Source organism: Pseudochaenichthys georgianus, chromosome 2 (genome assembly GCF_902827115.2).
Source record: "Pseudochaenichthys georgianus chromosome 2, fPseGeo1.2, whole genome shotgun sequence".
In the NCBI taxonomy this organism is placed as follows: Eukaryota; Metazoa; Chordata; class Actinopteri; order Perciformes; family Channichthyidae; genus Pseudochaenichthys; species Pseudochaenichthys georgianus.
The window spans coordinates 1,260,589-1,284,463 of record NC_047504.1 but is presented as its reverse complement, the minus strand read 5'-3'; the positions used below and the strand labels follow the sequence as shown (position 1 = coordinate 1,284,463).

Genomic DNA, 23,875 nt, shown 5'->3' with positions numbered 1-23,875 from the left:
ATAACACAAACTAACTGTATCACTATAACATGATGATGAGGGTGATGGTGATGAAGAATGCATCTAACGTTCCGCTGTTTATTATAATACAAAAACAGAGCATTAAACAAACCATCATGCTCTTACTTTGAAATCATGCAGAAATGTAGTCATCAGCCGGCCATCACGTGGTTTCCGAAAATAACCGAGTGACACGAGTAGATTTTAGCCGAGACCGGCGGAAAATATGTCTCAAAATTCCGTGTGTGTAAAAAGACGATCCGCGAACAGAGATTTGAGATCCGTGAACAGAGATTTGAGATCCGCAAGCGCATTTTTGGTCCACAAATACAAAATGGATTCAGAAATGCCTGATCGAAAGTTGTAAATGTTAAAGAGATATTCACAGATCTTTTTTTTATTTGTGAAAATATTTAGCGTATTTGCAGATCCGTTTTACACTTGCAAATGTATTTGTGAGTTTGCAAATCTTTTAAATGCATTTGTGGATGTTGTTTTACATTTACAAATCACATATTTACACACAAATTATTTTTATGTTCACACAAATAATTATGAGACATATCTATGCCCATAACTATGCTACCCACAATTCAGTTCGGCGAAAAAGCGAGGCAACGTGACGTCACCCTATTCAAAGTGAATGGGCAGCTTGGAGTTGTCGACGCTGTAGTGTGGACGGGCCGTTACAAAGCACTTTAAAAATCACTATAGCTCACGAGGACTCGACCACAGAACCTCAGGTTTTCTAACCCGTCTTCTATCAGAAATGGACAGAGAGTTTCGAAACATTGTAGACAAGTTCTATTTATTTAGATATTCCAGAAATATTCTGATATACTTCATAATTTCTTTATATCTTCGCACATCAAGGACACATCATTTGACACACATATATGACAGTTAAAGGGAACTCACATCCGACAGTTTAACAGTCCTCTGATGTCTCTTCTACTTCGTTTGGACTTTAAACCATGCGGTAGTGCTGGTTTGAGATAGTTATGTTTTGCATCGTGCAACATGTTACACAGACAAATGTCTCAGGTTGACAAAGGACGAGAGATGAATGCATTACCTCCTGTTTCCTCACTGGGTCTTAAATGATAAAGAACCAGGGTGGTTTTTTTAAGGGTAAAATGTTAATATGTTTTAATAAACTGCTATAAGACCCCCATAGAGCCTTCAATATTTCCTCTCTGGCATAAGTAAACCGTACAAAGTCTCTATGAACCCAAATAAATACAATATTTTCACAAAGTGTGACACAAATAGTTAAAAGAAAGAATATTAAATACAGCACTGGCATATAGTATAGAGAAGCAGCATGATAAAACACTCATAGTGCATTGGTGTGAATTATGGCACGTACTTTCATTGATGTAGCATCATTATTATTGTAGATGGACAAGGGGGGGGGGGCACAATTAGCTTGTTTTCCATACAGACAGACGTGTTCATATTTCTTTGTTAAGGCATGGAATGAGCTACAAGGTAACAACATAAGTGATAAAACACAAAGATACCTTCTTTGGTCACAAATGAAATATTCTGCAGAGACACGAAAACACACTGTCGACACCGAAATAACTAGATATACATTTGACATTGTGAATGTAATTAGAACTGGAGAAACACCAAGCACTTTTCTCGGAGCTTGTTTCTTCCATACGATAACATAACAAGTTGAAAATACATGTACTGTATTTTATATTTACTGTATATCACCTGATTCATATAAAAAGGTCTTTCACCCACAGCTTTAAAATGGCTCTTTATATACTCTTCATACACATTCTGAATTTTATAACACTTTTAATATCTTTATAACATCTCATTCTTCAATTCATATAGATCTTAGCAATATAGACATTCAAATTTGATAAATATTATTTTTTAATAATTTCTTATCTTTAAGAGTATTAATGTAAAATACAATTTAAAAATATGTTTTTTCAATCTCGGTGTAGAGCGGACGAGTCAAGCTATAAGGTAGATCGCTGCTAAAATATACATTCAACCCTCCGGCTGTGAAGCCGTAAGAACAGACACAGTACGATAATGATTTTCATGTTGATATCCAACACTTAGCACATATATAAGAGACCTACAGAGAGGAAGAGGAAGAGGAAGAGTGAACAACTAAACCACTGAGGAGAGTAGTTTAGTTCCAGGACAGGACAAACACAATGGTTATTGACACATAAGTGTAGAAGACAGAAGAAGCCCCGCTCCTCTGTGCCTTACCTTTTCTTACCTTGCACTTTAAGATTGTCAGTCAATACAATCTAACTGTTTCTGCATCACATAGCCTCCCAGGCTGCAGGTATGATGGCTACAGTTCACCCCCCCTCTCAAACGTGGGACTCGTCCAGGTCCAGGTCGACAGGGGACAGGGGCAGCCGGCGGGGTGAGTTGTGGCGCTCGGGGGGGGGCAGCAGCGGGGCGAGGAGGGGGTTCTCCGTGCCGTCGTCCTCGCTGAGGTGCAGCAGGGTGTCGCTGCGCGGCAGGAGAGCCGTGGTGTCCTCGTCCCCGGGACTCTCTCTGAACCGGGGCGGCACCGGCTGGGGGGGAAGCAGGCGGAGGCCCGGCGGCAGGGGGGGAGGCAGGTGGAGGCCCGGCGGCAGGGGGGGAGGCAGGAGCAGGCCCGGCGGCAGGGGGGGAGGTGGCGGCGGGCCTGGAGCCGGCGCAGAGCCCAGCACCGGGCGTGGGGGAGGAAGAGGCGACGAGGTGCGGGACAACGGGAGAGGGGAACAGGTTTTGGAGAGGGGCAGCGAGGAGCAGGTTCGGGATGGGGGGGTTGGGGTGGAAGGCCGGGAGATGGAGGGGGGAGGGGAGAGGCTGCTGCGGAGACCCCACTGCTCTCTCTTCTCCTTGCTGCTTATGTTGGGTGGGACCTGGGGGAGAATTCCATTTGGTAATGTTGTTTTTAACTCAGAAACATTTCCATGGAAGTCGATACAAGTCTTTCCTATAAATAAACTGCCTTAACACTCGATTTAACATTCTTATGTTCCACTCATATCCTCCACAGCTTTTCTTTGAAATGCTCCTTATGCGTCTCATAACACGCCTGCTGACCCTAAATGTAGAGGTAGGCCTATGAGAAGCAGTTTGGCCTGCATGGCTCTATTAAAAAGGTGCTTTATTCATAACATGTAAACATAAAGTGGATTAAGGAGAAAAATAACCTGTAGTAAAGAATATGAGCTTTAACTTGCATTGGATTATTCCAGAAGGTCTTGGTTATATTGCTTACTTTTGCTATTACCCAAAATTAGTTGTTTATTATAAATAACTATTGACTTTTTAATATTACAACATGGGTCTCAATATGAGGACACGCCCTTTAGAAAAGGCGTGGATGAACAATTTCAGATTTGTTTTATATTTCTCCCTCTACCGGTGTGTTTCCGGGGCCGTGCAGGTCGGCGGTCACCGTGGACGAAGAGACCGACGGCACCTCCAGCGTCGGCGGCTTTGGAAAGCCGGGACTGGACTTCCTGCCCTCGGCGGGGGGCTCCGCAGTGGGCGGCTTGCTGCCCCCCTGCTGGCTGGAATCAGGATTCTCCGTAAAGGTGACTGACCTCTTCTGGTCTCCGTGCGCTGTGGACACACATGCATGCATGCGTAAAAATACAAAACAGGTAACACATTGGGAAAAGAATGGATGCAGGCATGGGACGGGGGGGCAGGGGGGGGGAAGATGCAAGACAGACATGCAGAGCGCCCTATGGGGTTAGGGTGCAGATAAAGGGGGGTGGGCCGTAGCAGGGTGGAGAAGAAGGGGTTAAGGGTTGTGTCTCACCTTCATAGTCCAACAAAGTTTCTTTATTTTGAAACAAAAGGCATGAGACAGAACAGAGTGAGAGTCAGGTTGGAGACAGCACACACACACACACACACACACACACACACACACACACACAATGTTATGGGAAATGATGTTCGAACGCTACATAGCAGTTTGATTTGGCTCGTTCTGGGTTGACCTTTAGTCAGTATGTAAAGCTGTTAAAATAGAAGATAATAATAAAATGTACTATTAGTTTGTATTTTTCAATTAGATTTTATCTTAATATTCAGAGTTTTAATTGGCTTTATTTGAGTTTCCAGGTATAATGTCTCGAAGTATTTAGGTACAAGTTAATCCATAATAATAAAAACAATGATAATAACATAATAATACAAACAATTATAATAGCATAATAATTAAATGACGTTGCGCCTGTAATCAGACTTGACATTTGTGCGGTCTCATTTGTATCTGCTGTGATATATTATCGCAAATAAATAAGTAAATTAATTCAATAATGATAATCATATTTTGTAACTTTTGGTTTAGCAATATTTTTCATTGCCTTTTTTAAATGTATTATTATTTATTTGTTTCTATTATCACACACAGATAAAGGCTGTTGTTACCCAGCAGTTTGTTCTTGGGCTGGAGGCTCCTGCGGGTCGTGGAGAGCCTGGCTCCAGATCTGCTACGAGGTTCATTCTTCGGGATAGACAGCAGAGGGCGCCGCAGCTGAGGGGAAATCACAGTTAATCCAAATCCGGTGGAGATTGTCAGCTTTATTTACACTATTACAGGGTTCATACACTTTTTCACCAATGATTTTCCATGACTTCTCCATGACCTTTACCTCATTTTCCATGACCAAAAAATGACTCTTCTCAACGGTACCACTGAAAATGGTTTATTTGAACATGGAACAGGAAAATAAGGTCTGCATATGAAACATGTTGTGCCTATCTAAAACAAATCCAATAGTAGGCTCACTAGCCTCTACAGGCTGAAGCAACTCAAATCTCTCACCAGCAAAATACCTCGTCAGTTAAATGCCATTTTACGTTTCATTACTATACAGTATTTATTATCATTATAGGATTACTATTTTGGCGATTAGATAAAATATGAATTATATTTGATGCAACTTTAGTTACATTTCCATGGCATGCAAACTTTTCCAGGGCTTGGAATTAGCACTTTGAATTTCCATGACTTTTCCAGGTTTTTAATGACCGTAAGAACCCTGCTATTAGCATCTTTGGGGTCCACACCTGTCTGAGGCCTCTCTTTCTTCCCAGCGGAGGCTGGAGCAGGTTCTGCTGGCCCGGTTCACTCTGCACGCTGGCAACCCTGGTACAGTCAAACACACACACACACACAAAAAATAAATCACCGTGAAGAGTATAAAATGCCTCTGCATCCTCCGCTGTTGAAAATGTTGCTGCTATTCTACTCACTCACTACACGTGACACACAGAATGTAACACGACACCCGATCACAGAAACAGTGCCGCTATGAGTTACACACTGAGAACACAACAAGGGATAGTAGGGGCTGGAGTAGCAACGCTGACCAAAGAAACGTGTGGGATTGTTGACTTCTTTCCTTTCATTTGTATCCCTTCATCCCTTTTAGAAATTCCCACTTTTTCTATAAAACACGATCAAATATTAAAAAAAGTACAAAAGCCAGAAGTTCTTAATAATTATCCTTATCTCGAGAAAAAGTGCTCTTCTCGCTATGAATTGTCTAATTATTGAGAAATCAAGCTTCGGTTGAATAAAGCATTTGTTCCTAAAAGTAAAATTGGACAAAGAAAACATCAATGGGCTACATATACTATGGTTGCCACCCCAGTTCCCCCTTGCCCCTACAGATTGGTATCCAGAGGAGGACGCCCAATTTGATCAGCGAGAAGCCTGATAGACACGCAAACAGAATGAAACACCATGGCACCGATGGGAGAGTGGCTGACTGGAGTGATGGCACATCTGTGGAGGAGACCCACAGCTAACAGAGGCAGAGCTCCCTAGCCCCCAGCGCTCTCTGGTTGTTGTTTGAGGACAGCGCAGCAGATGAGCTGAGAAGATGAGGGTCAGTGTGGAGCTCATTAGGAAGTGATGTGGGGGGGGGGAGGTGATAGAGACAAGGCACACTGGACCCACACAGAAAGAGAGAGAGACAGGGGGAGGTGTGGCGGGCCGAGGCGATTTGATTAGATGTGGATGAGTGATCAACGGCGAGGGCGGCCAATAAGAGGAAGCCGTCCCGATGCGATGCCCCCTCCCAAGAACAGGACACACACAGACAGAGGGCCACTGTACCTAGAGAGGTTACCCTCCTGCAGATGGCCCTGGGACTCATCTAGCACATTGGGTTCACTGTGAAAAGGGGGGGCGGAGGGGGGAGAGGGAGTTTAGGGAGTGTAGTCGAGATCTGTCGCCATCCCGAGCCCCAGAGAGCGGGCCGGGAAGCCAGGGCTCTGAGCACAACATGTTTTACATTCTTACCAAGAGACAGAGCTACTTCACAATGCTGCTCTGACTGTTGAACAAAACACAGTAGAAATCAACAGAGATAGACACAGAAAAATGGCTGTGGTTGTGGCATATGACTGGTTCGGCCATTTCAAATAATACTTCCAGATCCAATTGGTTCAGGTGAACAATATTAGCACAGCATCGGATCAGTTCACAAACTTAAAGAACACATTTCACTCATTTGTGTGGAGCGTTGGAGGAGGGAAACAAATACAAACATTTAGAAATATTATTATGTGTGTATTATTACCTTAATATATATATATATATATATATATATATATATATATATATATATATATATACATTTCCTTTTTAGTTTTAAACAGTCAATGTTTTTAGGAGTTTTTATCCTACCTAAATTCCATGTTGAATTGAATCATTGTTAGATAAAGAAAGTAATTAGTTTGCGAAATTGAGATGGTGTGGGGGTAATTTGTTTTTGTTATTCGTAAAATGTTTTGCCTTTGTAGCTTTAGCAATCTTTAGCTGCCTCCCAAAGGGTTTGCAGAAATGTCAGCCAAACTAAAATTACAATTCGTGACGCTGGGTTATGTAAATACCCAAAACTCTCCTTTCTTCAAGCAGAAACTTGAAGAAAAGTTGTTTTGTATTTTGTACTTGCTGTCTTCATGTGTGTGTTGTCGGATGCTACCTGTGGCTGGGCAGCATGGTGGTGCGGGGGACTTCGGGCTGCGATGCTGCGGAGCCGGTGGCGTGGCTGGAGAATCGGCGCTGCGTTATCCCTCTGGGTAAAAAGGCCTCGTGCTCGCTCACCACACTGGGGATACTCATGGAGTCGTCTGCAGGGAGGAACATGGCGACAATGAGTTCTGCTTTACTACTAGGGTGACCAGTGGCTGCACAATATGTGTATCATTTGTCCCACACATTTAGCCAATATCCCGCATTTGATTGACAGTCGCCCGTCTTAAAGAAGGCTTTTATACAAAGGCGTTTAGAAAACGAGAGGGCTATCACCATTAGCTGTGTCAGATGTCAATCAATCAACAGAGAAATGTATTCACTTATGGGTGAGTTATTGTCAGATTTGCAAGATTTTTTTTAAAATTGCGACAGAGTTGAATATGTTTTGAAGCGACGCTTCCCCGAAACTCTCAAGAAACGCCTGGCTCATAAAGAAAATATCAATCTGTGGATATATACCTCCTGAAACCAAAAGAGATGAGGTAACAGCAGCTGATTTAATGAACGTTTAGCACACAGGTCAGCAGGCTGTGGCAGTAAGCTAGATCCGGTCATTTCTTTCTGGTCATAATTATTTGTTATGTTAATTCCATTCAAAACAAATATAATGAATTCCTTCACTTGCTTAGTTTGTGCAAACATTAAAGCATTAAAGTGTGTTATTAATATTTATAAGCTAATAGATTAATAGAAATGTTCTTCTTAAGGGTTAGATAGACATTATACATCTAATCTAGCTCTTAGCAACGCAGTAACATGTTCCGCAAAAACGTCCTATTTGTCCCACATGTTGCTTGTTAAACACCTGGTCACCCTAGGTGTCAAAAAGATAATTGGATTGTGACTGACTCTCTTCGTCGTCCTCGTCGGTGCGGCTCAGTGTGTCCTGGGAGGGCTGGCGTGACGGCTGGCTCTCCTGCTCCCACACTGTGCCGGTGCCCGTGTTGGAGCGCGACATCGTGGCCAAACTGAGGCGGTACGCTGATGTAGAGGTGCCCACCGTGCTGATGGAGGTCTTGCCCTGGTAGGCTGTAGAGTGGAGGCAAACACACATGCTTGAATGTAAGATGGCAATACGAGGATTTACGTAATAAAAACACTTTTCCACAACGGTGTCGGACCTGAGCCGCTGTGCACAGCCTCCTTCAGGATCTTGAGTTCATTGTTGAACTCAGCGAACAGCGAGCTCTTGCAGAGAGGTCGAGGGATGAATCTCCGCTCCAGCTGGTCGGCGATGTGGTGGCGCGCCGTGATCTCCTCCTGGGAGTCAGCAGGCTGCGTCAACAACTAGGGGATCATGAACATACCAGAAAGAAATACTATAAGGGAAAAAGAATACAAGTGCAGTAAATCTGACGGACCAATCCAGGCTTAGACCAGTGATATATTTGTTTAAACTATATTCCCATAAAGGTGTACCATCCAGCCTCTCTCCGAGCAACTGTGAGGCCATTAATGACACAGTCACCTCACCAAATAAGTCATTTTAACTTTAATTCAACTTACAGAGAGGAGAGGACAAGCAAATGTGCATGGACGCACAATTACATTACCTTTTCAACATTTTGATTGTCTTTAAAAACACATGTGACAAACGCTTATGTCGGAAGAAAGATCTTAAAATAGTGATATTTCCACAAAGTCACCTTAATATACACGTTTTATTAACAATTCTGCCAATTATAAACTGGATCGTGTAAAAACTGTTTGATTCTGCACTGCCAAGCGTTTTGAATGTATCGATATCATTTCATTATGATCTTCCAAAATAAAATGTTATTTCTCTTATGATATATGGCATTATAAATGAGTTAAACTGGACACATTACACAATTGAGCTCTCCAGGTCTAGCCGTGATGGTGCTGGACTTGGATATTGTAGCAAAAAAGTAGGAAACTGTGAGTAAAATGTGTCAGGAACAAGTGAACACCCTTGGAATGCTTGGGATTCAAATGGTGGATGACCGAAATGCCCTTGTTGTTTACCTTGCACTGGATGAAGGGTCGCAGCAGGACGAAGATGGGGATGCGGGTTCGGACGATGAAGTCGATGAAGTCCCAGAATGCCAGGCCGCCCACCTTCCTCAGAGCCATCTCCTTCACCTGCAGGCTGAGCCGGTACCACTGGTTCCCCAACGACCGCTCAAAGCAAACCAACACCACCTTCAGAGCTGCGGAAGAGGACGGGATGAAAACAAGAAACCAGGGAGGATGTTGAATGATGTCATTACTCATTCATACCCAGATACGCCGCCTGGCTGGTGGACTCTGCTAATCCCTCTCTGCGCAGGTCCTTGCCCGTGTCGCCCGGGGTGGAGCAGTGGGCCGGGGAGGCGTCCAGCATGAAGTTCTTGGTGCGGGAGGTGGAGATGATGCGAGGAGGCAAGAGGATGTTGATGACCGTCTGGAGGAGCAGGAAGATCTCCGGCGGCTCCAGGTGGGGGCTGTCTGCAAAGAGAAACATACCCACATTTGATTTGTTTAGGTGGAGGAGAGTTGGATACCAATTAAGACCTTTTATTTGAAAGAATACTGACTATAAATGCTTTTAAGACTATTTAAGAATATGCGGGAAGCCCACAATGAGCAGTGAATTCATGAAAGGATTGCACAATGTTGGGAAAATACTGAATGTACTCTTCCAATGTGAGAGCAACATGATAACAAAGGTATCCCAACTGTAGCTGTGTACATGACAGGATGTATGATTACCTAGAAGAGCATCAGGACTGTTTTAGGCATATGATAGCTATGTGATTAACATGATGATTCAGCCTCTATGGAGATAGACATATGACAAGCATGATCATTTCTGACGTGGAGCTAATCTGAACTAAACATTGTATACTGCTTTGAACCGGTATTCCTCCATCTTCAAATCAAATCAGGTTTTATTTATATAGCACATTTTAAAAAATGATTTTTGGTCGAGCCAAAGTGCTGTACATGCAAATAATAAATAACACTTTACTACAGTCGCAAACAGAAGACAATAAATTACAAGAGCAAATATAAAAATCAAACACAGGGAAATGTCATGAGTCGTGCTCCGCTCTGACTAGAAGGCCAGGGAGAAGAAGTGAGTTTTTAGTGTTGATTGAAAAACCCCTAGGGTCTGGGCCGATCTAATTGGGTCTGGGTTGGGTTTCATCCACTTGAATGTCTGTTAGGTAAACTAGATTTTGTCCATATCTGGGCAAAATCGACTGACGCTGACGTCATTGTCTTATCAGAAACATGGCTAAACAAGTCTATTTTGGCCTCTGACATTGCCTTAAATGGTTTTAATGTGTATCGTACCGACCGGCCTAATAAAGGTGGTGGCGTTGCCATTTATGTGAAGAATAAGTTCAGTGTAACCACATTAGTTTCCAAATCGATCAGTAAGCAATTTGAATTTGTAGCCATAAATATAGAAGTGGCAAAGGGTCAACAGGTCACGGTGGTGGGCTGTTTGATTTTGATTGGGGTAAAATCGATCTGTGTGCTGATGTAGAAACCGCATGGTCTTATTTTTATCTTGGTTTTATGGAGATCATTGATAGACATGCACCCCTGCGTACATTTAGAGTGAAGGGACGAGACAATCCTTGGTTTTCTGCTGAGCTGTCCAGTCTCCTTCATGAGAGAAACAAGGCCTGGGCAAAGGCTAGGCAATCAGGCTCAGAGATGGAGTGGCTGCGTTTTAGGCAGCTAAGGAATAGTTTCACTTCAAATGTAAAAAGTGCAAAGTCGAAGTACTATTTGTCAGTTACCACAGAAAACCTAAATAATGCTAGGAAATGTTGGAAAGCCATAAAATCGATATCCACCGGCGATATCCGTAATGAGCTACCTCCGTGCCTTACCACAGCATCTGGCTCTATATCGGACAGGGCTACTATGCTAAATTGCTTTAATGAGCATTTTGTGTCCTGCGGTTCTATGTTTGATTCTGTGACTAACTCTGCTTCTGTGAACACCCCAATCCGTGACTCTGAACAATGTGATGTGGAAAACCCTTTCAGTTTTTCTCCTTTTACTATTAATGTCGTTCATGAAGCGTTAACCAAGCTAGATCCTAGGAAACCGGCTGGCCCGGACAACTTAGAACCTTTCTTTTTAAAGATCGCTGCAGATTTTATTGCTCCACCTCTTACTTCTCTTTTTAACCTCTCCCTCAGCACAAATACAATTCCAAAAGTATGGAAGTCTGCTTATGTCTTGTCTTTACTGAAAGGAGGGGAGGCAACTATTTTAAATAACTATAGGCCAATCTCTAAATTGTCAGTTCTGGCTAAGGTGCTCGAACGCCTTGTGAGTGAACAGGTAAAGGAGTTTTTATGTATAAATGATATCCTGTCAAAACATCAGTCAGGATTCAGAAAGAAACACAGCACCATCACTGCCACAATGAAAGTGGTAAATGACATTACTAGTATTTTAGATAATAAGCAGAGTTGTGCAGCTCTGTTTATTGACCTTTCCAAAGTGTTTGACACCGTCGATCATCGCATTTTAAAGCAGAGGCTACTCAGTATTGGCATATCCAGCCTTGCAGTGGGGTGGTTTGTGAACTACCTCTCTGAAAGGTCCCAATGTGTTCATTTTGATGGACTGTCTTCTGAGTGGTTAAACATTTATAATGGTGTACCACAAGGTTCTGTTTTAGGACCACTTTTATTCTCCATATATATTAACAGTTTAGGTGATAATGTGGATGAAGCTACTTTACATTTGTATGCGGATGATACCGTGATGTATTGTGCAGGTCCCTCCATTAAAGAGGCTGTTGTTAAATTACAGGCTGTTTTTAACACTATTCAGTCTCAGCTCTCTGAATTAAAGCTTCTTTAAAATGTGGATAAAACCAAGGTAATGCTCTTTTCAAAAGCAAAAAAGACACCAGAGCCTGTTTTTGATATTGTAACTACGCAAGGAACACAACTTGAAGTTGTTGCCTGTTACAAATACCTTGGTATCTGGCTTGATATTGTCTTACTTTTAAACTTCAGGTCACTAATCTGCTTAAAAAGCTGAGGGTTAGGCTAGGTTTCTTCTACAGAAATAAGTCCTGTTTCTCATTTGAAGCCAGGAAAAGGCTAGTTACTGTGACCTTTTTACCTGTGCTGGACTATGGGGATTTTATATATATGAACGCACCTGCCCATTGCCTGGGAAAGTTAGATGCTGCGTATCACAGTGCTCTGAGATTTGTTACTAACTGTAAAGCACTTACTCATCACTGTACCCTGTATGCCAAGGCAGGTCTGCCTTCACTAACTGTACGGAGGCTCAGTCATTGGTACATGTTCATTTATAAAGCCATGTTGGGTAAACTATCTTTTTATATCTGCTCTCTGATCTCTCGACGAATTGAAAGTACGTAGTGCCTGAGATCTCATGATGTTGTTTTATTAAATGCGCCAAGTAAGTGCTAGGACTGTCTTAGGGAAGAAAGCTTTTAGATGTGCAGCTCCACTAAATTGGAACAGTCTGCAAACCTGTTTAAAACTGAGCACTTTGGTTCCCCTGCATCACTTTGAAACTCGGCTGGGTGACATGCTGTTTGATACTCATGGTACCTGTCACTGTAAATAGAGTTTTGTAAACTGTACCCTGTACATTATGTTGTATGTCTTCCTTATTGTTGTTCTGTTGTTTTTATGTTACATGTGTAACTAATGTCCTGCAGGTCACCCTTGAAAAAGAGATCTTTTGATCTCAAGGGGCTTCACCTGGTTAAATAAAGGCTACAAACAAACAATTGACGCCACATATAGGGCGTTGCAATAATCCAACCTTGTGGTTACAAAGGCGTTAATAACCCTTTCCAGGTCTTTAAAAGATAAAAACGACTTGGTCTTGGCCAATAGTCGTATTTAAAAAAAGCAGGTCTTGACTACGCTGCTGACCTGCTTATCAAATTTAAAAGCGCTATTGAAGGTCACTCCAAGGCTCATGACAGAGGATGTTTTTATTGAGGGAGCCCAGAATATCAACCGGAGAGGCTGGAGGTTGGGGTCCAAAAAAGATGACCTCGGTCTTGCTCTCGTTGAGGTTGAGGACATTTTTGCTCAGCCAGGATTTGATCTCTGTCAAGCTGTCCATCAATAGCTGTAATGAGTTGACATTAGAATTGAGAGGCAGATAGATCTGTACATCATCGGCGTAACAATGGAAGGGGATGTTGTGTTTTGTGAGAATTGAACCTACTGTATGTACAGTATAAAAAGGATGGGGCCCAGAATAGAGCCTTGGGGAACCCCACAGGTAAGAGGGGCTTTGGCAGAGGAGAAGGCACCTAGCTGCACTGAGAAGCTGCGGTCTGTCAGGTAGGACCTGAACCATGCAAGGGCAGAGCCTGTGGTGCCTGCGGACTGTTCGAGCGGCGTCAACAGGATGCTATGGTCCACAGTGTCGAAGGCAGCTGTCAGGTCTAACAGCACCAGGACGGCTGGGCTACCTGAGTCGGCGGCTAGGAGCAGATCATTAAAAACTCTTAAAAAGGGCTGTTTCAGTACTGTGCATGGGTTTGAAGCCAGACTGAAACTGTTCATGAATGCCATGCGTGATTAAAAAAGACTGATCTTGGGACTCCCTCTCTTGTATATCAGCATGTGAAGGACACTGTTCAGGAACTAGTTGTACCAAATGCTCTGTATGTGATGACTACTTCCATTCTTGAGAGGATCACAAATACATGGATCCTGAGATTGAAGCTCAAGCCGGTGACGAGTGATATTTTCGAACACACAATATTTTAGACTGCTTACTGGAACAAAAATGCTGTACATTGCCCCCCTAACTGCACTGCTAAGCAAATAGCATATCCGTGCTCCTGTGTTTTTTGTAGTTACCTTTGCTTCCAGAGCCCACAGTGAGCACAAAGGGAATAAGCAGGTTGAGCAGCATCCCCTCGCGCCTCTCCTGGTTGGTGAAAGGTGAGATCACATGACTGAGAGGAAAGTCCTCCTTTAAGGCCTAATGGGGAGACAATATGAACAAGAATAAAACAATGTACAATTAGTTGTCGATTAATTCAATATAGAATCGAGCTAACGGAGGCTACCTGGATCTGCAGGGCGACCAGTCGCACCACCGCTGTGCTAAAGGGCAGCGGGGGGGACAGGTAAGGGCTGAGGTGGAGGAGAGGAAGCCCGTCTGCCACGCTGGAGGGACCGACCACACCCATCACCTGACAGCACAGAAGAATAATTAGACTTAAAGCATTATAAAGCAGCATTGGTGCAGGCTTTAGTGTGTTTAATACCAGGTTGACGCAGACGTTGATGAGCGAGCGGAGGTGAGGCAGGAAGGAGATGATTGGCTGTCGCTGCAGGGTCAGGCAGATCCCCTCGATCAGGTTGCTGGCAGCCTCCCACTCCACCTGTCTCCTGGAAAACACCCACCCATACAACACCACCCCACACCCAGATAACAGCACATTTTAATGAATATTAAAAAAGACCAAAACACAAATGACACTTTCATTTAGTGAGGAAAACAATGTATGATTTTCTTCTTAAATGACTTGAATGTGACTCTAATATTAATTGTATCAAATCCTTTAGGTGGAGACATTTTGTTAACTGATGCTGATAAACCGCTCCATTAAAAATGTTTTAATGTAACTAATTCAATATAGATATATACAGACAAGGTTCCCATCAGCAAAAACACGTTAGTTTGCTATTCTGGCTCCAAAATGGTGGAATGAGCTCCCCATTGAAATCAGGAGAGCAGATAGCTTACACATCTTCCGGCGCGGACTGAAAACTCATCTCTTTCGACTCCACTTCGAGTGATAGAATGACTAACAAAGCACTTATATACTAATAAAGGACTGGCTTATCTAAAGCCAGTTGAGTAGCACTTAAAATGCTTGGCTCTATGAAACCTGATGTACTTATATGATTCTGTTTTCTTCAAGTTTGTGTCTTCTTGGTCGAATGCACTTATTGTAAGTGCATTGGATAAAAGCGCCAGCTAAATGCAATGTAATGTAATTTAACAAGGTACAAGAACAAAAACAAATGATATCAATTATCAAAATATTTAAATAAATAGCCTTCCACGAGTTACAAGGTTAAAAACCTCAAATCTCATGGTGAAATAACTACAGACATCATGATAAATACATTTAAATCAAGTCTCAAGGCAAGAATCATAAATGATAATAACACATTTTCTGCTATATAATCATCATTTGTATGACTGATGTAAAGAACATAATGACAACGAATATTGCCAAGCTCACAGACATCACAGTCTAAACACTGCAGCACAGATCCTGGTGTCAGCACTCACCTGGGGGCAGAGACCCTCTGAGCCAGCGATCTGATGTCATGGAAGAGGATGCAGGGGGGGGGGGCTTTATTTGTGGTTTAGCTGTTTGTATTAGAACATTGTATTACAGCTTTAAACACTGTGTATGTAGTTGATTGGCCCTCCTTTTAGATGTGTCCTGTCAAACACTTAAACAGTCGGTCTTAATTTGAAAGCTTTCATTCCATTTCAGCTAGTTTTTATTTAAATAAACATTTTCTTGACTTTTTAAATGTAACTTAGTTTTTCTTGTACTATGTTTCAATGCTTTGTTCAATGTGTTTCATAAAGCAATTTTAATTCCTGAAAATATACATTATATTACTATCATTAAAGATAAATGATTGAATTGTATATGACCCTATTGTAGTGATAATGTGGCAGCCAGAGACCGATCCACATTTTCTTACTCAAAGTTGCCTTAGCAAGCAATAAAAAGGCTTGAGCCATGGAAGTATAAGCATCAAGATCTTTGAAACATAAATAAATACGAATAAATTAACGTTTTGCATCACAAATAAAAGAATAATCCTAATTCAAATCTGCATCCTTTTTCATGACTCAACACTAAAATCTGGTTTAGAGGGTTAGGTTTACCTCTTCCCACACCCACAAGTACCCGCACGAAAACACGCCACAGCAGCACTTACGGTACAGCACCCACGAAGGCAGCGCTACAGAGGACAGTGCCAAGAAGCCGTCTACCAACTGTACACACCACGGCACCGGCACAGCACGAGACACTCACAGGGAGACGGAGAAAGAAGATTGTATTCAACAGACCTGGTGCATAATGCCTGTGGGCGAGCGCACCTTAGCGTAGGCATCTTGTGGATTTTGTTGAACATGCGGTCCAGCCTCTTGAGGATGAGGATGAGGGCGGGGCGCACAGCCTCCGAGGACCAATCGGTGATGGGCAGCATCTCCATGATGTAGCGCCGCAGCCCTCGGCTCTCCATGGTCAGGGTGTCGTACGGAGCCAGCTTCAGCAGGGCGTGGGCGATCTCCGCCAGCCTGGGAGAGAGACACACACACACCTTAAGTGCAATACAATAATACTATAATGCTTTAATGGGGACCTATCACGCAAAATGCACTTTTTTATGTCTTTTATACATAAATAATGTGTCCCCGGTGTGTCAGGGAACTCACAAAATGTCAGAAAATAAAACCCTCTCTCTTTTCCTCCGTAGCCAAATCTCTAAAAACGGGGGTACAATTTTTTCTTCCGATATGTAACACGGCCCTATCAGAAATGTCGCTATCAGAACCAATGCCTGACTGTTTTGGACGTAATATGGTCTTTGTTTACATTAGCAAGCATCGCTAACACTCAGAGCTAACCTGTACTGGAGAGAGTATGTGTAAAAAAGCAGGAAATAAAAAAAGGAACCCACCCGCAAGAGAAAAAGCATTTGAGCTCCATACTGTTTCAGAAATAATCCTTGATGTGGTTTGGAACATGATATGGCATTTAATCACAGGAGCAATTAGCGTTATCTTCGGTAGAATTCTGAGCAGGCATTAGCTCCCCCTCCTCTTTTTTTTTTATAGCTAAGGATCCCGAACCTGCAGTTCTCTAATACCTCATTCACACCAACGCAACTCCGGTTCAAGCTCCGTGCTAGAGCTTTTCAGGTTCAGAAGCGGTTCTTCGGTTTGGCTCCGACTGGTGCTGCGTCATTGCGTCATCGTTTGCGTCATGACGTAACCGTTTGCGTGCCTGCTTCATAAACCCAAACCGCGCGGAAACCCCTCACAGATCAGACCGACAACAACAACAACAATGGCCGATTGTGCTCCAGCTTCCTCTGTACCTCTTCGGAAGACCAGATTCCCAGCAGGTAGCTGGTCTCTTCAGTGGACCACTGCTGCTTGTTAAGTTTCTCCATCATTGTGTACAAACTGGATAAAACGCCGGCTTTTTGTTGTTGTTCAGGAGTTGATCCCGCCCCTGCCCCTGCCCCTGCCCCTGCCCCCGCCTCGACGTAAGCGTGGCGTATGTGGTGCTTTTGCTCTAGCCGGACAATTTTTTGGTGCTCGAAATGAACCGGATTCCGGAGCTAATAGGCTGCTCCGCTGCGGTGTGAACAGGAAAACCCGGTGCTTTTCAAGCTCCAGCTCCGAACCGGCCCTGAAACACCGTTGGTGTGAATGATGTATAACAGGCCTGGCATAGAGGGATATGATGGATGTCTACAATGCATGATCTGTTTGGTCTTTTGAGCAAAACACATCATAGACATGTTTTTATATATTTGTATATATCTGAGACCCATAATATATGCCTAAAAATAGCATGATAGAAGACCTTTAAGAAATGAGTAGAAATAAAAATCAACCTTCACACTTTGATCAATCAATCTGATGCTGCAGTAAATGTCATCACCTCATGTGGGACTTGATGTCCAGCAGCTCCAGGGCCGTGACCCGTGGCTCACCGGCGACGTTCTGCAGGATTTTGAGTCGGGGGCCGCAGTGCTTGTAGAACTCGGTGCAGATGTTTAGCAGCGACTCCCGGGGCCGGCGGAACTCCTCCCTGGCCAGGCGCTCGTCCAGCTCCTCCCTCGGCATGCCCTGGCCCTCCTCCAACAGGTGGAGGTTGTCCCTGAGCACATGCATGCAAAAAGGACCTTAATCTCTGAAGCCATCAGTTTCAACATATATTTAAGCAAAATGAATAATAACTGGATCGATGTGACACTGGATATTCACCTAATGGAGAATGTTACAGCCCCTTAAAGCGATAGACATCCATAAAGTATTTCTTAGGAAAATTGGGTTCACAATGGCAAACCTGACACCTTATTTTGTTATAATATTAAATAGAATTACATGTACATATTTATTTATTTGATACTTATTTTCTTTCACCCTTATTGACAGTATGAAGCCAAACTACTACAAGCGTGTTCAGGTATGTTTTGCCCCTTTACCACTCGCTCTGTGTATGTTTACAGCTTTGATAAGGCTTCTTTAAAGCTATCCCTTTACAATTAAACAGCAACAGACTAACCTGCATGAAATACCGCAGAGAGATTATATATGTTTTACACTCTCTTACTCTTTTATAATCATTCCTGGCAATGGGAATGTATCATATTTTATTTTCGTTATTTTTTGTATTGCTTGTATACCCATGTATGTTGCCTGTGAATGTCAAAAGGAGAATCATGTCCTATAATGTTTTCTGTTAAGTCCTGACCTGGTGTTGAGCCCTCCGGACATGGCGTGGTTCGCTGTGGTGCCTCCTTTATGGCCCTGATCACAGCGGGACAGCTGGGGTGCCGTCATGGGCCTGTGGACGAGGTGTGACATATAATGAGGATTGTAAGCACCTTATGCACAAATACAACAGGCTCTCAGCTGGTAAGATCCAGACATGTTTCCATGACAGACCTTGTGAGGGTCTCTGAGCTGTAGAGGAGGGCCTGCAGCGACGTGGCCAGAGCGGCGATGGCTGCAATCTCATCTCTGGCGGCTGAGGCGGACTCCATCGTGACCGTGTTGCTCTTCAGCTTCTGCAGGTGGCAAGGGACCAGCGCCTCCAGCACCATCAGCATCTGCAGACTGGAAGGATACATTCAGACCATTAGACGAAAAGCTGATGAGAGAAGAAGATGAAGAATCCTCGAGGCCTCTGCGATATGTTTTCCACACCTCCGGAAGGATTCAGGGGCGTAGGCCACCACGGTGACACACAGCTTGATGGCCTCGCTGACGGAGAAGGCCAAGTCTTCATTACCATAGCAAAAATCTGCAACAACAAAGCCAAATAAACAACACCGACATTTTTCAAACTGATGCAAAATAGTCCATACTCTCAAAATCAACCAGAGCATGAATAAAATGTTTTTGCGTGGTATCCGAAATAAAAGACAAAATGATGTTACGTACCTAGAGAGCGTAGAGGTTTCTCAGCCTTCACCAACTCCAAAGCGTCTAGGGCGTCCTTAGTTTCCCCCTCCAGAGAGATCAGCAGGTCAAACAGACACTGAGCGGACACTCCTTTAGCCAGGCCGGTACTGGTGCTGGTCTGGGATGGAAGACAGAGACATGTCACACATTTCAGGTGTCCAGGCTTGTGTAGAAACGATGTGTATTTCCGATGCAAAAAGCACTCACTGTGAATTCCAGCAGTGGAGCCACGCTGGCGAACAGCTGCATGATGAAGGGTTTGCGGTGGAGGATGTAGAACTGCTGGCAGCAGAACTCGATGCCCTGCCTCAGTAAAGGGTCGCTCTCATAGTCAGCGTACACCTTTCATAAAAAGGACACATTTTGAGAAAGGAAGGTATCACTGCATCAAAGACACTTGGTGATTTAATAAGAGAAAACCCTTTTGTCTTAAAGGGGTGGATGTTATAACAGTTAATATACAATTAAATATGACCTTTTTTAATAAAAACAAATGCAAAAAATGCAATGGAACCTTTTATATAATAATAATAAAAATAACATTTAATTCCACTTCAATTATAATGTGGATGTGAATACAAAAACAAGTGTGTCTGTGTATTTTAGTATGTTATATCCTATTGAATAAATGTATTATAGTAATAATCTGTGTATGGTACCTGCAGCATGGTGGGCAGGATCCACTGGTAGCCGCTGAGAGAGAACAGGTGGTTGAAGTGGACGGCGGTGTTGATGGCGGTGGCGGTGTACTGCCTGATGAGGGCGCTGTCCTCCGGGTGCAGCAGGAGAGCCCCGTTGAAGACGTTGAGGAAGAGCATCATCTCGTCGCCCCACGGGTACTCACTGGGCATGCCCAGAAACATCTCCTCCAGCAGCTTGATCCACAGCACCTTGTGGAGGGTGTCCAATCCAAACAGCTCCTTACCTGGGATAGAGAGTGATGTTAGTGTATCAAATAGAATAAGTGTTATTATTCAAATTAGAGTGTGTCTCACCTTGTGGCTCATTGACCAGCGAGAACTCGGCATCGATGGCGGTTCGAGGGAAAGATGGTAGGCGGAGGAGGTCTTCCTGCAGCAGGGTCACGTGGGACTGCTTGTGCACGGCGGGCATGTGTTGTGTGAGGGAGATGAGGAAGAGGACACGACCGACTTCCTCTAGTTTACGGGAAAACACCTAGGATAGGAAATCAAAAGGAAAACGATGAGGACAAGTAGACACTATGACCTTGCTTTGTTTCAGTATAGTTTCAGTCGATACTAGTAAAACAATGTGACCTCTATTTCATACAAATGTTATTTGTTTGCGTTTTATTTCCCACTGATATTGATATGTATACATAAGGATGTAAATGTACCGAGCTACAATAAAATAAAGATTAAGAATATCTTTGGACCTTGATTAGAGGTCAATACATGATTCATTTGTAACCACTGTGTTTTCAATGTGTCTAGGCCCAAGAGATCCTTAATTGTCAAATTTGAAATCGTGCACACCTGTTTCTGGATGAGCTCCTGTCCTTTCTCGGGCAGCATGTGGACCAGGTTGAGCTGGGGAGACACTGACCTCCTGAAGGGGTAGATGTCCCTCACATATGTCTGGAGGAGGAAGACATCGAAAACAACTTTATTGTGGACAGAATACGATCAAATATAGCCAGAAAGCAACCAAGCTGCTAATGTTGTGTATCAAGATGAAGCGTGTCAATACTTATATTGTATCAATAGGAACATAAACATAATATGACTACCTTGCTATAATGGATGAGGTTCCATCGTTTGTCCATGAGGAAGTAATGTGCTGATCTGGCTTCGGGAATGTTGAAGAATTCCAGGCACTCCTGTTTTTTTGGGGGGAGGGAGAGAAAAAATGCATATTTTATGAACAGTAAGTTAAAAAGAAGTACTTTACCATACTATACATTTGAGGTTCTTCTACTTCACAACATTAAAAAGGAAAATTATTAACTTTTAATTTTCACAATCAGATTCTTAAATTGTAAACTAATAAGAAGCTTGACAGATACAACGCTAAGTTGAAAATTAAACCAGTGCTTTCTCATTGCTGCACTATAACTACAAATATATAATACTCACAGGGGTATTTTCCTGCAGAATGAAGGATTTTATTTTGACACTTAAAGCCAAACGTCGTGATATTACTGTACCTCTGCAAGGCTATGTCCTGTAATAAAGTTTGTTTGTAATGCTGTACTTGCACTTTCATAAAGTATCTCCATCACTGGTGTCCTTACCTTGAGCAGAGCTTCAAACTGAGTGTCTTCATGCACTGGAAGCTGTGTTGGGATATCACACTCGTTCTGACCGTGCACCACCAGTGTTTTGGTTCCTGTATTAACAATGCACAAGAACATACATTTCACATTGAATTGAGCTCATTCAGGTTTGAAAGAACGCGTGATATCCCCTGTTGTGCCACTAGGGGTCTCTATGGGATCTAAAATGACTTTCAGAGTAAGATCACCTGGCATGGATGCGGTGACCAGCAGCTTGACCTCACACTGCTCCTTCTTCATGGTTTGCTTGAGGTCCTTGAAGAAGAGCCCCTCCACAAAGCCCACCACCTCCCACAGGAAGGTCAGCGTGGCCGAGATGGCGTCCATTCCCCACTCACACGGAGTCCGCACAAAGTACATGATGAGTCCCACCTAGGAGAGAAGGGATTGTTAGCTGAGAGTCTAAAGAGTCCTGAAGGAAAATAAACAAATAACCGTATTAAGTGTAGTTTCACCAGGTAGTTGAAGAGGATATGAGATGTCTGGGCCGGGAGATCGCCGATGTTGAGCAGGAGCTTCCTCAGCATGTACATCAGCTCATCCTGACATTACAACACAAAGAATAAGTCACATTTCGCACGTTAAGCCTGTTGTGCACATATTCTCAGTGTTACAATACTGTACAGGAAAGACTCAATCAGATGGGAAGCGGTGTTAGTTTACCCACCTGTCTGTTGCTCACTGTCAGTTTTTCCAGGAAGTGACGGAGAACCAGGGCAGGATCTTCAATCAGGCAGTTCCACAGGATTTGTTGGGCAACAGCACTCACTAAAGACACATAGAAGGACATGTGTACATGCGACACCCTCAAATAAGTCAAAAATCAAAAATAATGTTGAAAGCAAATGACATACTCTTTTATTTCAACCTTGAACTGAAATACCAACAGCTTTATTGTACAATGATACCTACCGGCCACACCATCCTCTCGCACCTCTCCGTCCTCCATGAGGTGCACTATGGGCAAGACCGCAGCACAGATGCATGCTGGGAAGACAGCTTGGGGCGGCTGTAGCATGTGGTGAGTAGGAGTGTGTTCTGTTGTGTTCTGTTCATCTGGGGGGGGGAAATCTAATGTATTTAAAGTCCACCTTTGGCCAATGAAAAGTAGTCTTTAATGTTTATTGTCATACCTTCAGCACTGGCCACCGAGCGGACAGACCACACAGAACCCCGACGGAAGGAGTAGTTCCTGTGCGAGTTGCTGGAGGCGCAGGACGGGCTGACGGACAGACGACGAGACGCCAGGTTCACCACTTCTTCTGCTGGCGGGATCAACGCCCAACATGACCGGCACAGAGACAGGGGAAGCAAAACGTGCTATAAGGAGACCGAGCGATATCTGTTGTGAGCCCCCATGGTTGAGTACATGTTGACCAAATTATTATTATTATTATAGTACACATGAATGAATATTTAAACACAAGACCTTTTCACATATGTTGAGACTGTCCTTTTCATGTTAAGAATCAGTTAAGTCAAATAGGAACAGCAGTAGATGAGGTTCACAGGCGACTGTCCTATTAGTCACAGTCGTAAACAAAGCACCCTCTCGCTATGAAGACAACAAGTCATCAAACGGCTGTCTGACTAAGAATGTGTTACGATGTTCTAAAGAGGATATATAATGTTCCTTTTCAGGTTCATGTTTTAAATGTGTGCCAGCACTGTGACATGGTTTCATGGTTTCATTTTCAAAAAGGTTAGAAACCAGAGCCCAGTCTGCTCTGATTGGTTAGCTGGCCGGCTCTGTTGTGATTGGTCAACCACTAAGAGATGTCCCACCCCCTTATCCTATCCTGTACAATGTGTTAGGAGTGCTCGCCAATAGAAGTGTTACATAGTGATGTCAATATGTTACAGAAGTAGCCAAAGGAGTCCAATGGAGGCGTTTCAGGCCAGGAGAGGAGTGTATAGGGAAAAACTCCCTCCTTTGCAGACCATTCCATCACACCCACCTTCTTCCTCCTGTTCGGGCGGGGGGCTGCACGTGGGCTCGTAGCAGGCCTCCTGTGCCACGGGGATGGCGGTGATGATGCTGGCCTCGCGGCCCAGGCGTCGCTTCTCCTCCTCCTGCTGCAGGTTCCTCAGGATGTGCTCGGCCCGCTGGTGGGAGCGCGACACGGCCCGCGCTGAGAAGGATTTCTGGAATGGGGTTGGCAGGGAGAATCAGAAGGCACGGAGGCAGAACAGCGGACATGCAGATCAGAATGAGGGAGTGCACAAATTAATACAATAATAGACAGTTCTGATCTCTCAGGGCCGTGTGTGCACAGCTATCCTAGGGCTCACGCTTACATCTGAGGAGCATT

At 43.6% G+C, this 23,875-nt stretch overlaps 1 protein-coding gene across 1 annotated transcript in view; it reads right to left on the bottom strand.

The window, feature by feature from the left end:
* Positions 1-787: 787 nt before the first annotated feature.
* LOC117457424 (protein unc-80 homolog) overlaps positions 788-23,875 on the bottom strand; it is a 56,363-nt gene continuing 33,275 nt past the window's right edge. The window contains exons 36-67 of the mRNA XM_071205078.1: positions 23,522-23,708; positions 22,697-22,828; positions 22,476-22,619; positions 22,231-22,331; positions 22,019-22,105; positions 21,752-21,935; positions 21,522-21,616; positions 21,018-21,107; positions 20,764-20,865; positions 20,263-20,443; positions 19,927-20,192; positions 19,475-19,609; positions 19,247-19,385; positions 19,010-19,106; positions 18,749-18,919; positions 18,555-18,647; positions 17,739-17,957; positions 16,133-16,363; positions 14,295-14,418; positions 14,094-14,219; positions 13,882-14,005; positions 9,284-9,490; positions 9,029-9,213; positions 8,164-8,329; positions 7,892-8,071; positions 6,990-7,137; positions 6,119-6,175; positions 5,065-5,143; positions 4,423-4,528; positions 3,806-3,826; positions 3,401-3,603; positions 788-2,894 (exon numbers count right to left, since the gene is read on the bottom strand). Coding sequence (XP_071061179.1) covers positions 2,352-2,894; positions 3,401-3,603; positions 3,806-3,826; positions 4,423-4,528; positions 5,065-5,143; positions 6,119-6,175; positions 6,990-7,137; positions 7,892-8,071; positions 8,164-8,329; positions 9,029-9,213; positions 9,284-9,490; positions 13,882-14,005; positions 14,094-14,219; positions 14,295-14,418; positions 16,133-16,363; positions 17,739-17,957; positions 18,555-18,647; positions 18,749-18,919; positions 19,010-19,106; positions 19,247-19,385; positions 19,475-19,609; positions 19,927-20,192; positions 20,263-20,443; positions 20,764-20,865; positions 21,018-21,107; positions 21,522-21,616; positions 21,752-21,935; positions 22,019-22,105; positions 22,231-22,331; positions 22,476-22,619; positions 22,697-22,828; positions 23,522-23,708 — 4,923 coding nt within the window. The 3' untranslated portion in view covers positions 788-2,351. The remainder of the gene's footprint in view (positions 2,895-3,400; positions 3,604-3,805; positions 3,827-4,422; positions 4,529-5,064; positions 5,144-6,118; positions 6,176-6,989; positions 7,138-7,891; positions 8,072-8,163; positions 8,330-9,028; positions 9,214-9,283; positions 9,491-13,881; positions 14,006-14,093; positions 14,220-14,294; positions 14,419-16,132; positions 16,364-17,738; positions 17,958-18,554; positions 18,648-18,748; positions 18,920-19,009; positions 19,107-19,246; positions 19,386-19,474; positions 19,610-19,926; positions 20,193-20,262; positions 20,444-20,763; positions 20,866-21,017; positions 21,108-21,521; positions 21,617-21,751; positions 21,936-22,018; positions 22,106-22,230; positions 22,332-22,475; positions 22,620-22,696; positions 22,829-23,521; positions 23,709-23,875) is intronic.